This window comes from Caloenas nicobarica, chromosome 2 (genome assembly GCF_036013445.1).
Source record: "Caloenas nicobarica isolate bCalNic1 chromosome 2, bCalNic1.hap1, whole genome shotgun sequence".
NCBI lineage: Eukaryota > Metazoa > Chordata > Aves > Columbiformes > Columbidae > Caloenas > Caloenas nicobarica.
In genome coordinates, this window is record NC_088246.1 from 63,318,801 (window position 1) to 63,336,084 (window position 17,284).

Sequence of the window (17,284 nt, forward strand, 5' to 3'; positions counted from 1 at the left end):
TGTTGTTCCCCCTGCCCCCATGGAATTTACAGTCTAACTTTATCATTTTAACTGCATCCTGAAAACTCCTGGGTGGGGTTTGGTTTATGTTTTGTTTTTCTTTTGGTTTCTTTACATTTCCCACAGATGCTGTTACAAAGGCAGAACATTAGCACAGTGAAAACATTTTCACATTTTATAGAATACTCACACAGCATTTTTTTCTGCATATTTTTAAGCTACACTTGCAATTAAACCTTAATCCAGTTTGGAACCAATGGTTATTTTTTGACTTCCTCCCTCCGGCTGAACAGACAACCCCATGTTTCAACATTTCATCCACAAAACCATTTCAACCAGACCATAGTTTACTGTAGCCAGCAGCCCACATGAAACCAAACAAAATGGCTGGACTGTCTCTAGGTTTTTCTCACAGCTGCAGACAGTGCAAGAACTGTAAGATCTCGAAAGCTTCAGCATTACTTGCAACACATTTCTTCAGCCATCTCTTCTTTAAACTTTATCTTCCTATATATTAGTTCTGTCTCCCATGTAGTTCCCCTTCACCCTCAAACCTTGTTTTAAAGCCAATTAGAGGCTTCAAATGTGAGGTTTTAGCCAAATGCATCAAGATTTACTTTGAGGTTCTTTTCTCCACATGGCATATCACATTCATCACATTCAAATTACACACTCTAATGACGGTAGCATTTCTTTTCGGATTTTGGGGTTAGAGCAGGTTAATTCTAGGTTCAATTCACCCTTAGGAATTTCGGGTTCTCTTCAAGTGGGCTAAATCTGTAAAATTGCAGGTATACTAGATCACATAGCAGTCACTGGCTTTCCTGGAAAAAATGCGAGGGGCCACAGAGAATCACATTTATGTCACACTTTTTTTTTTTCCCTTTTTAATATATTACCTGTAACGAACAGAAGCTGCAGCTTTTCAGAAATCTTAGTGGTTTGAACCTTAAAATGAATTTTATAAGCACAGATCAAATTCTGGCATGATTAAGTCAGTCCTTATGAAGTAAACAAATAGGGAACTGTTTTCACTACAGACAACTTTCTGAAACGTCATCTAATATCTGTGATGCAGCTTGGCTGCTACAAACATTAAACATTCACTAGAGGTTTCTGCTTTGTGTATTTTTTGGTTTTAAATTAGTAGGAACTTACCTTAGATATTTATGCCAAAATTCCTTCCCCATCCTCCAGTTCCCACTCGGCTAACAACATGTCAAAGGATGTCAATTCTACAGATTCTCTCTGCTCCAGAGAGGGCTGTATTCAGCCAGAATGCTTATTTATCACTTGTGTAACATCTACTAATTACAGTGGCTCCTTCTGTATCTCTCTATGCTCCAGTTAAGTCTTTATTCACCCTTCCCTTTCATGTCTTTGCTGTTGTTATGCACATAGCTTCCACGTTTCACTATCTAAGCTCCGTGCTGAAATATGAATGCATAGCTTGTACAGCTGTGTTAATTAGAGTACATTTTACTAATCTGGTGGAATTTGCTATTTACTGTGTGCATCTTTTGTCTAGAGAAGAGGGGCTGAGCTTCCCAGGTTTCTGGTGTCACAGATGGGCAGCAATCCAGTTCCTCTTTCCAGCCTTCTCCTCCCCAGAACAGTACACTCTGTGTCACTCATGTCCAGGTCAACTGACATCCACCCATTCCTGAGGGGTTCTTAAAAAGACTTCGCTGCTGCCACTAGATCAATTCATGCAGTCTCCCTTGGACACCCTTCCAGATGCTTTTCATAAACAAGGCTGACAGTCAAATGAGGTTTTGCAAAAGAGAGCCTGGGCTCCTACCTATCCCAACCTTGTCAGGGCATTCCATAATCACTGTTCCTTGGAGTTCACAGCAGCTACAAGATGTTAATCTGCTCTAGGGACAAAAACTATGCTCCTTGGTCCTACAGCCCACACAGCCTGGTTTATATGCAGTTGTCTGTCCATTGTATCATTGTGTTGCTCATAACTGAAAACATACAGTGCTAGCAAAAAGAAATTCTAGGTCTCATTTTCTCACAAGTCCATATACGTCTTAAATTTGGAAGTAATCAGCAGTTAATTGCTTAGGAAAATAGCAAGGTTTTCTGGTTTGTTTGTTTTCTGTTGTTTCTTGACCAGCCTGAGCCATACCCACCACTAAAAATCTTAAAAGCAGTAATTGAAGCAGTTATGTTAAAACCATCTTAAAACAGTCCTATGGAAGGCAATACATGTTTTCTTGAGCACTGATCCAGCAAATTGTAAATGTACATACAAACATCACACAGAAAGCAACAGTGATGAAAAACCATTTTAATTTGATGACTGCCTTTACATTCTCTCAAAGATTTCCCGCATTATAATATTAACATAATTACATGGGTATGCCTATTGCCATAATTAACCATAAGATGGCTATGTTATAGTTATGTTGAAATTACAGTTAATGTCTTTTATATGATGCATTATAAGATCAATAGATGGGCACACCTCATAATACATGAATGTAAGTGCCTAGTAATACAGGATCTTATTTCATGAGGAACACTCCATGGAAACCAGGGTGACACAAACACCCCTAACCCCACAAATACAAGCTATGTGCTTTACCATTTAGAGTCAAGCAGGATACAAATGCGTCTGGCATTTCTAGCCTTCTAGTTTGTCTGCCATAACTGTAACCACAGACATGCTTTGCACATTATTAATATACTAATATGTTATTACTGAACTTAGCACTTACTGAAAGATAGAATATACAAAACCACCTGCTATCATATAAGATTAAATATGCATATATTTACACACACAGTATGCACAAACAAGCCTTAAGAACAGTTTGTAGGCTTCAAATGAGTCTCAATATAAAAATGTATTTTGTCTTGCCAGAAACAATGACATTTGATTAAATACAGAGACCACTTTTTATTGGTTAACTCCAGCTAACCCAAAATGAGATTTTAAGTGGATCGCTATCCCGGATCACAACTACAATCACAAAAAGCAGGTGAATTTCAAAGGAAAATATCAAGCCTCCATAAGAAGAAAACCAGCTTCAGCTGTCTTCAAATCTTGATCTATTATCTGTAAGCAGCTGGAAGCCCTTCATTAAAAACAAATACTGTAATCTGATGATAAAATGTACTTTCTATTAATATCACATCATGCTACATGCTCAAGGAAACAGTCCAGGACTGTTTCACTTGTATGAGACTGTATTTTAGCATGACTTAGACAGAAGTTATTATACAGATTAATTTTACGTAAAGAAGTTGAATTGTATTCTTCATTACACTCAGCTTGCACACAATACCATAGTAAGCATTTCTCTGCTCACAATATACCTAAGAGTACATGCCAATGTAATTTAACATCTCTGGCTAGCATTTTTACATGGTTCAAAATATCAGGAAGAAGGCAAAATGAACATGTGGTCAAACCATCAAGGAAAACAGTTTTCAGAAAGAAAATCTTTTTTAAAATGAGGAAATAAAATTCTACAAGCGCTCCTACTGGGATCGTTCCAATACATGTTCCCAAAAACAACTCATTCATGGCTAGGTTAGATTAACAAAAATATACTCAGTTTATTCAAATTACCATTAATTGCTTTATATTCAAAATCTGGTTCATGGAATGCTTTATATTGTACGTAAAGCCTCACTAGCAGCATCTAAACATGTTAACTTAATCGTCAGCTGGCAGGGAAGGGAGTTTCATCAATAGAAACGTGTGAAGTGTTTCATTTCTTCATACTTATTTCACCCATTTCATCCTGTCAAGAGACAGGAAATAATACTGCATTATTTAAAACTACTCAAATTTCCCGAATCTGGTCTCCAGTTTTTAAATTGACAGAAAAGAACTTTCTAGAGACTGGAAAGATTCAGAGCATCTAAAAAGCTCTCTGTTCTACACTACCAGATATTTTATCACAGCACAAAGATAAATGATCATTTTAAAAAGCAAAGGAAAATAAAGTAAAATAGAAATAAGAAATTTATATATACATAAATAAAAACATAAAAAATAGAAATTCACATGAAAAATAGAAATTATATCACTATGACAGCTTGTTTACAAATAAAGTCAAATACTGAATATTCAATATCTAAGATAAGTAGCTTGGAAAAAAAAAAATCAAAAGGCTTCTGTAACACTGCAGCCTGTTGGCCTATGTAAATGTGCATGATTAGGATGTATATTTGCTTAGCCCTGAATTAAACTGAACTGTACTGCAGAGAAGACCAAACCAGAGCTCAAAAGCATTCTTGTTTGAGGTAGTGCTCAAGAGACATGGCGAGTCATGTTGTTCTCGGTTTATTGCAGAATGTGCAGGTACCACAGAAATCAATCAACAGCTGTTTGCCCTTTCTTCATAATGAGAAGCTGCAACAAAGACACAGCCCAGCTACAAACACGCTTACCAGGCAGGGAAACAGCAAGGAGCTGAGCCTTCTTCAAATCTGTCTTTCTTCTTTGCCACTGTTTTTGTAGAGCTTGTTAAGAATAAATTTACAGTAACTGAGTATACTTTACTGAGGTGGACTGAAGGACAAAGGGACATCATCCTTCAAGCATACCTTTCACTCAATCATTCATTTTTCATAGCAAGCTTTTAGGCACTGCATTTAGACCTGGCTACTAGCAAAAGGCACATTTTGCAAGACAGGGCTAAACAACAAAACCCCAAAATGACTGACACATACTAATGAAAACTTATCTAAACAACACAACACCCAGTAATGGCTTGCTTTTTTTTTTTTTCTCCTTACAACAAGTAGATGATTCATCGCTAGGTAAACAGCAAATGCTATGTAGTGACCAATCTATAGAGCCTTTCCCCTCATTTCATTTCTCTCGACATGTAACTTTCCTTTAACTGATAAGATATCATAGTTTGGAAGGAACCTGCAGTCTGCACAAAGAGCTATTGTTTTATGAAGTGAAACTGTTAAAAAGCAATATTTTCTTATTAATACACAAAGGAACTTTATTTCTTCCTAACTAAAGGCTTGTCTTCTCCCTCCCCTCCCCTCAATCCCATTGCTTTCATTCAGGGAGTATTTACTAGAAGCAGCAGTACCAGCATTTGGCTCCAAAACAGCTGATTTATTTTTCTTCATGTTAATAGAGTTTCACATTACTAGGGTACATTTCAAGTACTGCAGTGCTAGCAAGGGAACAGACAACTTTTAGTTCTATCTTTTCTAAAACTCTGCTTTATAAAGCCCATGCTGTAAGTAAAAATACAGACAGTTTCTTATTAAATGGAAACTACTTGAAATCATCACTTCACTCCGTGCAACTCCTGTTGCTCCCACCCCACAGGTAAGTATCAAGCAGCTAACAATCAGACTGTACCAGCAACAGCAAAGAAGGATGCCAGGTCTGCCTGGTGCTCACATGAACAAACGAGGCCATATGATACTATCAAGGGGCTCCTTCTGAAAATTGTACCCGGAAACCTAGAAAAAATTACCCCAGACAGACTTAGATACAGACATGGATGTATCACAGCCATTGATGTACTGGTTTGGGGAGTGTGCTGTAGGGATCCCAGTAGGAGAGCTTGTAGCATTTTAGTTCCTCGGGTTGTTTTTCCTGAAGGCTTTTTTCCTTGATAGTTGGAATACATGTGCATTTTGCCTTTTTCCTGATATTTTGAACCGTGCTAGCCAAAGAGATGTTAAATTACACTGGCATGTACTGTTAGTTTCTGTATTTAAACCAAAGCTATTACACATTGGGGCAAAAGGAAAACTTGCTCAGATTCATCCTAACCTCTGACTTGTTTACAAGACATTTGATAAAGCTCTTGGCACCCTTGGTAGGTAAGCACACTGACACAGCTTTTGTGAATTTGAGACTGCCAGCTCTGGGCTGTGAGAACTCAAATCCAGAGTAAACTGGCAAACTTTTTTTTTCCTATACCCACCCCCAAGGCCTTTCCCTGATTCTCTCCCAGTACAGTGATTTTTAGACTGAACCTGATCAAGAACGTCTTCAGGCAGTTCCTTCACTAAGCAGGCTTCCTTCCAACAATACTGTTTCTGCTAAGTTGAAACCGACTAAATCCTAAGAACTTTGGAACCAACCTCCAGAAAGACAGAAGAAAAATGTTAAGGAAATACATACATAACTACCACTCCTATGACAATAACTGTAATGCTGAACAAGTGAGGTCATTTTACATTTAGCTGTTCATCTGCAAAGTCTGCACCTTAATTCAGTCACCTTAACACGCATGCAGCAAGTTAAAGAGATTGTTTTATTAACAGGGAATCACAGGAGTTGAATATTAACCAGGCTTAACCAGTACAGGAAATGGAAACCTCTCTCTCCCCGAACAACTTGCAGAAAGAGCCTATTGAGCTTTCCCAAGATTTAATGCCGCCACAAGTATTCCATGGAGAAGAGACGAGTATGCTCAATTCTACACAGCAAGGGAGAACAGTGAAGGAAAACAGCAGTAAGGAGCAGGCAGTGACGCCAGAGGCAGCTGAGCCTCTGCAGTCTGCATCCAGGAGGATGATCTATTTATTGTTTCTATGAGTGATTAAACTGAAGGACTAAGGATTAGACAGAGCATAACAGAACTGCAAAAACAATGAAAGGAATAAACAGATGGCCGCTCTTGTGAATTTTTGCAAATTAATGCAGAGAAAACATTCATGTCTTAGTGAGTAAGGGTCACACTCTTCCTCATTTGGAGACTGAATTCCAGAGGCATCTGTCACCTACTGTGCGCACATCACTCACATACTCCTCAGAGATCCCCCACAGGCATTGCCTCATTCTGGAACCTGCTTGAATTGCTCAGTAATAAAAGCACATCATTATATAAGTCCAATTACCTCCTACAGAACCCCACTCCCCAACAAAAGCAGGGAACATTATTGTACAAAGGAAAGAAAGAAACCAAAGTAACACTTACACTTAGCCTAAGGTGAATTCCAGAAACATGGATCCCCTGAAACTTAAACACTAATATAAAATTAATTTCCTTTACACAGCAAGAAAGTAAATAGCACGTCATACGTTACTCACCTCTGCAGGAAATGCCTTGGCTATCAATTACTTGTTTGCAGATTCCACAAATTTTGGATTTCTTAAAAGACTTGGTTTTGAAGGTGTGAGACCTTGAAGCTGTTTCTTGAGGCTGGAAGCAAACGCAATAACATCAGACCTTCCCTCAGCTTTTGAGTTATATATAGACAATTTTAAATTAAGTTTAACAGTAGTGTGTCAGTAGTATAGTAGTAGTATGTCAAAGTGCTCTCTCATCCTCACTCTTATTCAATAACATGAGCTTTCCACTGTTGGAAGCAACAGAGTGTAAGGAACCTCCAGCATATCAAGACACAGACACAGCAAGGCATTTTATATCTTAACTTCCTAATTCACTCTATGACTTATCTTTTAAGAGGAAATATAGAATAATCTCCAGGATATGAATTAACAGCCTTCTGACCTATGGTCATATCTACAATAAAAACTTGCATTGGTTCAGCTTAAACTGGTTAAAAGTAGCATAAGTAATGCTCTATCACAGTAGCAAACTTAACTCATCTGGTGCAGTAGACAGCTTGGGCTTTTCGTTTAATAAATGGAAAGAATCCTCATAGAATGGTTTGGGTTGGAAGGGACCTTAAAGATCATCTAATTCCAATCCCCTGCCATGGGCAGGGACACATTTCCCTGGATCAGGTTGCTCAAAGCCCCATCCAGCCTGGCCTGGAACACTTCCAGGGATGGGACATGCAAAACTTCTCTGGGCAGCCTTTTCCAGTGCCTCACCACCCTCATGGTGAAGATTTTCTTCTTTATACCTAAGCAGACATGCAAGTTGACTTTGGCACAGATTTCTAACTTTAAAATCACGTTTGCTTCTTTCCTGCATAAGAAAAGCACCCTAGTTTAAAGTAACATTATTCTCACAGTGTGTCACAGTCACTGAAATAGCGTGTTAAAATATAAGGCAATACTGACCTTTCTAATTGGGGACAGAACTGCAAAAGTCAATACCATATATACGATGGATATTATATGGCTTCTGTAACTTAGGAACCATTTAGGTAACAGTACAGAGGAGACTAGCAAAAGCCTATGACAGAGTCAGTATGTCCTCTGGAAGGGTATAATAACCTTCACTTTCACTGGCAGATTTTTTTGAAATATCAGTTACCTATTCAAAAAACAGACTATTAATATCCCCAAATGAGTTTTTGCATTCCTCATTTTCCTTTCATATTTGCACCTTACTGTCCTTATATTCAATACTGCAAACAAACTTGCATTCAATATTTCAACATCTGCGCTGAGTGTTAGCAGCGCGAGCGTCCAGAAGCAGAAAGCTGTCCCTCCACACGCAGCCAGACCAAGCCACTGCAGTGCCAGGCTTCCATCCATATGTCTGATGAGAAGGCTTCCCAGCGTGGTGTAATGCAGAAGTCTATGGCAATAAGGTAACACGGGATTTCTTTGTAGCTTTGAGCAATTCAACATGTGGCTCTAGGCAAAATGTCGACTGTCTCCAAAAATGTCAACAATACAGTTGCTCAGCAGGCACAAGAACAGCCATAAAAATGGATGTCATCTTCCAAGTACTATTCCACATGGGCCCACTGAAACTTCAAAGGAGCCCCAAGGAGCACAAACGGCAGCGACTGATCACCCTGCGCAGGCCTGCGTGCTCAGATGCCAGGCTCACCAGTGGGGATGCACAGTCAGCCTGGTCTTAAGAATAGCTTCAGAAAACATTGTTGGTCTTAACCACAGTGTAAAGCAAAGATAATTAACACACTTCCATAAACACCACAGTAGAAATTACTTAGACTGAAGGAATAAAACTCAGGCTCGACTTCTTAGGAAAATCTTTCCACTAGTTAAGTGTATTCATCAGTAGAAATTAGTGAAGAGAAATAGTAGAATAGCCCACATCCTCAAAAGGCTGAAGCAGGGGATGAAACATTTGAGAAATTAATTTGAATTGTAATTACAATGCTTTGTTAGACACTTCAATCAACCACTGTAGAAGCTAAAGTCACAAATTACCCTATATCCCCCTCTGCTGACATTTGCATCACGTTCTTCCAGGTTATATCAAAAGATGATGATTTTAACCACTCTTTCTCTGCAGAGTTCTACTTCTAGGTGAAGTTTACAGGACATGGATACAACTTCCTGGGAAAACGACGGTTTAGCAGAGCTTGCAGTTCTGAAGAAATTAATGGATAAACATCACAGAAAGTTTATTCTGTATCTAGGCCTGCTTCTCCGTATTTCCTGCCTTCCAAACGCTTCCTCGCAAGCTTTGATGCTTGCACTGTTCCAAAGCAAGGCAACTGTCCCAAGAACTCACTGTTTAAATACTGGAGTTTAGTGTTAGTAGGTCTTGACATTAATTGATCAACTAGTCAATCTGTCCATTTCATTTGTAATGTAAACATCAAATAATTTTCCTCTGTGGCATTTTGAAAATATTTTGCAATGCAGCCTTTGCACCTGAATTTTTAAAAAGTGGTTTTTTTGTTCCCTGTTGTTGATTTTAAGTATGTTCCCATGGACTCTCCTAGCAATTCAGTTAAATAGTTCATTTAGGAGATTCAGTACTCATAGCCGTTTATAAAAGAACTCCACATAATCTACTGTGAAACTTAGAGAAGCCTAGACCAAGGTTTTTTTGTTGTCACCTGATACAGCTTTTGTGGTTCTCCACTAACAAAGATGCCAAGGTGGGGGGGGGGGGGGGCGGGGAAGAGAGAGAGAGAGAAAGAAAAAAAATAAAGGAAAGCAACCATGGCTGGCAGCAAGCAATGCTACAGAATCTAAACTGCATGTAATTGTTAGGAGCAAAAACTGGAAGAAAACAATGAGGTTTTGCTGGAGGAAGATGCTGTAATTATGTCTGGTCTCAACTGCTAGCATTATGAAACTCTCTTTTGTTTACCACATAAGGAAATATTTTGGCTATGCTCTGCTTCCTATGGCACACAGAAATCTAATAAAGCCGAAAGTTTATCCCAGACTTGCATCAACGTAACACAGCAGACTGAGCAGACTCCGTGAAGACCTACATGGGCGTCCTCAGCTATCATTCCATTCAAACACCCTCAAGGCTGACCATTTTCATTATGCAGCAATATACTGGTTCATTCTTTAAAAATATAGTCACAGGGCTTAGATCTTCTATCAAAGAATCAAGCAAATATTGTGAAAATAAACCTGTGTAAATAATTTGCAAGAAAAGTGTACAACTATATTCACATACATATATGCTCAATTGAAATAAAAATAAAAACTTAACTGATTTATTACTTCTACAGAGTCGATTTCCTCCAAAGTCATCTGAGCAGTGAGTAAATTATACTTATAAATTATACTTAGACAAGTCTGAACAAAAATAATTAGACTTTTAAGATGAAATCATTACGTCCAGATGTTACTCTGTGGAGAGGAAAAAAAAAAAAAAAGCCTAAACCTGCACATTATTTCTCTATCTCCAAAACTTGTAACAATTTATGTCATATATTCCAGCTAAGAGAAAATTATAAACGTATGTTCAAAGCCCCATAAACTTTCCCAGTGTCAGACTCTACTCCTGATGAATTTTACGTGGCACATACAAACTCTCTTAGGACAGCAGCAAAGATAAGTTTTGTTCACTTCCCCATCCATGGTCATGCAAATATGATCCCTTTCCCCATCCTCTCTATAAATAACTTAGCAATCAATATGGCAGTTTCCTGGGACTCTCTTTATAACATTCTTTTACTCTCCAAGATAGCTTTAAATCCACTAGCATATATTACGCTTATGACTATTATTTTAAATACACAGGAGGGAAGGGGTAGCAGCATATTAACAGAATGGGTATTTCACCACCTTTTATGGGCTAGGGAAATGCCCAGGGGGATGTCCAAAGAAAGTTCAAGTATGGGATGACTGAAAGCGAAAAAGCTGAACCCCAGTTAAAAAAAAGCTTTGCAAAACTAAACCATATACCTACTTCTGTAAGATTGCTCCAAAAATAAATCATATGACTAAGGAAAAAACAGCACAGCTAGCTGAGGGGAATGCCAGAAAACTCACCCCCTTTCATGCTTTCTGTTAAGCTTGCTCATCACTATTTCTACCTCCTCTCTACTTCCTTTCCTCCCATTTCTTATGAGAAGCCTGCACAGCATTTTCCACAATTACTTAAAGAAATCAAACAAGAAAAAACCCACCAGGTTACCTGCAATTCCCTGTAACTAACATGCCTGAAGTGAATACTGATGAGACAGGAATGCCCAGAATACAACAGTTAGTATTACTGAAAATACAAAACAGTTGAGAGCTTTTCTCTTCCCTCCCTGTAGTAAACAACACTTTTAACTCTCCTATTCCTAAAGCAGTGTTCCACGTTTGGTGCAGGTTTCATTTCCAAAAAAATATTTAAGAGTGCCTACGATGCCATACAGGCCAAGTAACAGGATATTATCCATCTAGCCTCTAAAACAGCTTTTAGAACAACAGGGCTGACAAGAACTTTTTTGTAACAATGAAAAATGATATCAGAAGTCTCACACAAGGAGAAGATGGTAAAACAGTGGCACAGGTTGCCCAAAAAGGTGGTAGATACCCCATCCCTGGAAACATTCAAGGCCAGACTGGACAGGGTTCTGAGCAACCTGATCTAGTTGAAGATGTCCCTGCTCATTGCAGGGGATTGGACTAGATGACCTTTGAAGGTCCCTTCCAACCAAAACTGTTCTATGATTCTATGAACATGCAATGAAGAATTTTCCAGAAATAGCACCATAACACATGAGATTCTTTGTAGCTCTTCTCTGTGAGAATAATTTCTTGGAAAACACACTATTGCTTCAAAAATAGCTCAGTATTTTAGCCAAATGGCAGTAACTGAACATACCACACACATTTAGGTGCATATACAACTACCACCAGTGAACGTATTAATTTTACAGAGCCCATGCTACATGACAAGAATACAAGATGGGGGGGAAGAATATTTTTACAAACTGAAATAAGGCATTTCTGGATGTTTCGCTCACATTCAGAGATTATATCTACAGTGACATACATAGCACATATATATATGTTTACACACACACCCACGATAAAATGTACACTAACAGCTACTAATACTACTGTCGCTACCATGTACTGTTACCAAATAACTTCAGATGGATTGCAAAGACAAGAGAGTATTTGTTAAACACCCCAGTTATTCCCCATTCATTCAAGGCATTTCAGAGAAAGACAGACAAACTAGAGAAGAGAGACTTGACTTAGGATCGTGCAGCTGGTAATACTCTTCCCAGTGGAGTCCGCTCCTAACCTGTAGCTCAAGCAAGGGCACGTGGAGATGCTGGTGAGGAAAAACACGTCTCATTAAACCAGCTGAGTAAAGTTCATGTCAAGATGAAAGAACAACCTATGATTTGGCCTTACTGTATGAGCATAAGGGGCCAAAGAATAACGGAAAATGACAGAGAGAGAGTATTTTTTTCCCCTTATTTAAAATATTTGGTGCTATACTTTTAAGCAGCAGAAGTCTTTGCAGTCTCTCAGACAAAACAAATCCGAAGTCTTCATTTTTTTAATAAGAAACTCTGCCTAGGTACCAGGGTCTGAAAAGTATACACTTTTCCAGAACAAAACTAAAAAGGAAGTTTCTGTCCAAATAACCTTACAGGACTTATGTAGATTTAAAGAGATGTGCAGAGCACCTACACTCAAGGTTTACTCAGTGCATCAAAAGCCGATTGTAGAAAATACATCTCAAAACATAAGGTAGGCCTTACTGGTTCAGCACAACATTCATTTCACCCACCCAAGCACTACACTGCTGTGTCAAAGAGAGATACTATTCAAACAGAGCAAGCCAGCCCTGCCCCTTCTGTGTCTCGCTCCTCCCGCACTCCTGCTCTACCAGGGATGCTGGAAGTTCCCTCCCTGACACGTCCTCTTAGTATTTATTAATAGATCTCTTTTCCACCATTTTGTCAAACTCTGCTTTGAACATAGAATCATACAACCATAGAATAGTTTGGGTTCAAAGGGACCTTCAAAGCTCATCTAGTCCAACGCCCCTGCCATGAGCAGGGACATCTTCAATCAGATCAGGTTGCTCAGAACACCATCCAGTCTGGCCTTGAATGTTTCCAGGGATGGGGCATCTACCACCTTTCTGGGCAACCTGTGCCAGTACACTCACTGCAAAAAATTTCATCCTCACGTCTAGCCTGAATCTCCTAGTTTAAAACCATTACCCCTTGTCCTATTGCAACAGGCCCAGCTAAAAAGTCTGTCTCCACCTTTCTTATAGGCCCCTTTGAAGTACTGAAAGGCCACAATAAGGTCTCCCTAGAGCCTTTTCTTCTCCAGGCCAAACAACCCCAACTCTCTCAGCCTGTCCTCATAGGAGAAGTGTTCCAGCCCTCTGATCATCTTGGTGGCCTCCTCTGGACCCTCTCCAACAGGTCCATGTCTTTCCTGTGCTGAGGGCTCCAGAGCTGGATGCAGTACACCAAGTGGGGTGTCACCAGAGCAAAGAGGCAGAATCACCTCCCTCCACCTGCTGGCCACACTCCTTTCAGTGCTGCCCAAGATATGATTTGCCCTCTGGGCTGCAAGTGCACGTTGCTGGCTCATGTCCAGTGTCTCACCCACCAGTACCCAAGTCCTTCTCCACAGGGTTGCTCCCAATCCCTTCATCCCCCAACCTGTACTGATACTGGGGGTTGCCCCAACCCATGTGCAGGACCTTGCACTTGGCCTTGTTCAACTTCAGGAGGTTCACATGCGCCCACGTCTTGAGCTTGCCCATGTCTCTTTGGATGGCATCCCACCCCTCAGGCCTATCAACTGCACCACTCAGCATGGTGTAACCTGCAAACTTGCTGAGGGTGCACTCAATCCCACTGTCTATGTCATTGATGAAGATTTAAACAGTACTGGTCCCAGTACACACCCCTGAGAGACACCACTTGTTACTGGTGTCCATTCAGACATTGTGCCCTTGACCACTACTCTCTGGGTGTGACCATCCAGCCAGTTCCTCATCTACCCAACAGCCCACGCATCAAATCCATCTCTCTCCAATTTAGAGAGAAGGATGTTGTGGAGGACCATGTCAAAGGCTTTACAGAAGTCCAGATAGATAACATCTGTAGCTCTTCCTTTGCCCACTGATGTAGTCACTCTGTCATAGAAGCCCACTAGGTTGGTCAAGCACGACTTGCCCTTGGTGAAGCCACACTGGCTGTCCCAAATCACACCCCTGTCCTCCATGTGCCTTAGCATAGCTTCTAGAAAAATCTGTTCCATCATCTTCCCAGGCACAGAGGTGAGGCTGACAGGTCAGTAGTTCCCAGGGTCCTCCTTTCTACCCTTTTTAAAAGTGGGTGCTGGTACTATCTGCCCCACAATCTTCTGCAGCACCAAGTTCCAAAAGGTCACAGTGCCCCTTGTTTAAAGTACCTTCATTTGTTCATTTTAACGCATCCAACACTTCCTAGTTTCTGTACTGTGGAACTGCATGACTAGCTCTGCCTAGTTCAATCTACCCACCATCTTTATGTTTCTGTAAAACCTTGATCATATTCCCCCTAAACTTTTCATTTTCCAAAACAAAGAGTCCCAGTGTTTTCAGTCTCTTCCCAAAAAGCAGCTGTTCCATCTGCTTGGCCATTTTGGTCATCTCTTTCTGGACATGCTCTCCTACCACATGCTTTTATACATGCTGGGACCATTTGCTCCACATCCTGTTTAACTCACACAGCCTAGCACTTGGGTCCCTAGATCTAGATTCCCAGGTATAACTGTACATAATTCCAGCTGCCAGAAAAAAACCACATTGGTCATGAGCTGAAAGTGTTAGGTAATAGGAAAATTGTACTGGTTCTCACACACAGAGCTTTTCACCTCAGCTCTCTCACAGCTCTGAATTAAAAAGTTAAAAGCCAGAGGGATACAAGGCAGTGCAAGATGCAATAGAGAAACAGCAACACTACCTAGTCTTCCACAGGGTTCTGGAACAGGGGGTCTGCAGCCTCAGTTGCCCTACCAAGTGACCCACCTGGAGGGAGCCATGGCTGAACATAATGGCAACTTCACTGTTCTCTAACAAGAGACAGGACCTATGCCTCGTGTACCATTCTTTCATGCCTATATATATTTATACATGTCATGTGTAGACAGTTCACCTTGGAGGAGGTCCTTCATCTAGATCACCAACTGCATGTGCTCTTCTAAAAGTTTTAAATTCTTGAGACAAAATGGTATCAGCTTTCTTTGAAAGATGCTTTCCACAGGATACCAAGGTAATGTAAGAGAGTAAAGTGTTTGGAATAGACTGATCATCAGATAAATCTCTCTTCCCACTTTAAAGTTTGGAGTTGGCAACATCAAACTTTAAACAACATATGGGAACTTTTCTGTATTTGCTATTTTCCCAGACGGTTTCAAGTCTTTCCACTTCTGATCTGGCCGAGATTTCAGCCAATAAAACAATAGGTCCAGGTCCGCCCAGAGGTGGGTGACACCCACTGAAGAAAAACAGCACCCAAGGGGGTCCGAATGCATGCCCATGAGCAGCCCCAAGACCCCTTCCAGGAGGATGCAGGCAGAGCAGCACACCTGTTGGAGAGAGGTAAGGCAGCTGCCCTTCTCCAACCAAATCCTCTCTACTCTCCTTCATCCAACTACCCCCAAAAATCAGTCACCAGTAGAGAGCAGTGGTTCACCTCCTCTCCTCTTAGAAGAAAAAAACAGGGGGCCTGTGGTCACTCCTCACTTGTAATATAAAATAGCAGCAGCTCTCACATTTTTCTATTTCATCGGTTCTTTGCATTTTTGTTTCAACACCTTCATTTCTCCACTGCACATGAATCTGTATTGGTAGAACAGTAATTAGGAGACAGATGGAAAGTCCATTAAGATGACTGCTACTCCAGACACTGGAAAACTTGTCTTTTTCATCCTCATCTCATTGGCAAACCAACACTTTGTTCTGTGTGGGAAAATACTGTACAAAGGAAATGTCTGAAAGCAGCAAAGGACTACGTGCATCATGAAAGCTCAGTGTTTGTCAATGGCTTTTTTCTTTTTTTGTTAAATGAACTGGCCTTGACATCTCTGAGGTTACAACACTGCTTTTATTACAAGAAGACTGAAACTCCCACATATTCAGAGCTAGACATCTGAAGACTAGAATTCACATATTTTAATAACAGAGAAAAGAGCTGTTTCTGAATATATCTGGTTTATCTTCAGTTCACAGAAAAAAAAAAATGTTGAAGGGTATAACAAAAGTAAAAATTCAAAGACATCAGGTGTCTACCCTTGAAATGCCTTTTTTTTTTAAATCATCTTCACCTAGAATCTCTAATCAAATTTCTTCCCAGAGCACATGAATTCTTGCAGGTACACAAAAAACACTGAGCAAAGCACATGCTTCTATGTGCATTTCCTCCTCCTGTCTCAATAGTCCCTAACAAACCTGTTTACAAAAGCAGCAAATGCATGAAGGACTGCAGCCATGTACAATCTAACCCTCCTATGACATGATGCAGTTAGTTACAAGGCCACATACCAAAGAGCTACCAAGAGCTGTATGTCCCGTAATAAATAATTTCTGGTGTAATAAGAAAGAACAAGCTATTTAAAAACAAAAAAAAACCCACATCACACAGGAAAGTTACCAAGATCTCCAAAACAAGTGGAGAAGGGGAGAGCAGAAGCAAAACAGGTCAGACCCAGGCTAGAACAAGGACAGACAGCAGCAGCTGTGTGCCAGAACATTGACCAGGATAAACAGCTGGAAGGGATGAAAGATGCATGTAAATCAGTCACTGAGAAATGGAAGAAATATTATTAATACTAATGCAGTGAATAACTTCAGCAATTCCATAAAAGCTAATTTTGCTACACAGCTTGAGCTTTCCCTTTACCCTTACAATCCTGCTTGAGGCAGGTATGCTACACCAATACATACTCAATTTGGCACTTCATGTAGGCACTCTGTTGTCAACACTGCTACCTTTCAGACATATCTTCTTTTCCCTCCTATCCTCCAGAGAAAGTGAGTATCCAGGCTGGAAATACAAAGAGGTAAGCAAGCTTAGGGGAGACCTTTTCACTCTCTACAACTACCTAAAATGAGGTTGTAGCATGGAGGGTGTTGGCCTCTTCTCCCAAGCAGCAAATGATAGGACAAGAGGAAATGGCCTCGCGTTGCACCAGGTAAGGTTCAGATTGGATATTAGGAAAAATTTATTCAAGTGAAGGGTT

The 17,284-nt window shown here is 40.2% G+C and overlaps 1 protein-coding gene across 9 annotated transcripts in view; it reads right to left on the bottom strand.

Annotated features, from left to right (window-relative positions):
- The window catches only part of TNS3 (tensin 3), a 232,857-nt gene that overhangs the window by 161,461 nt on the left and 54,112 nt on the right, over nucleotides 1-17,284 (bottom strand). For all 9 annotated transcript variants that reach the window (XM_065627357.1, XM_065627356.1, XM_065627355.1 and 6 more), the window contains one exon: nucleotides 7,034-7,145. In XM_065627357.1, the coding sequence (XP_065483429.1) occupies nucleotides 7,034-7,145 (112 nt within the window). The remainder of the gene's footprint in view (nucleotides 1-7,033; nucleotides 7,146-17,284) is intronic.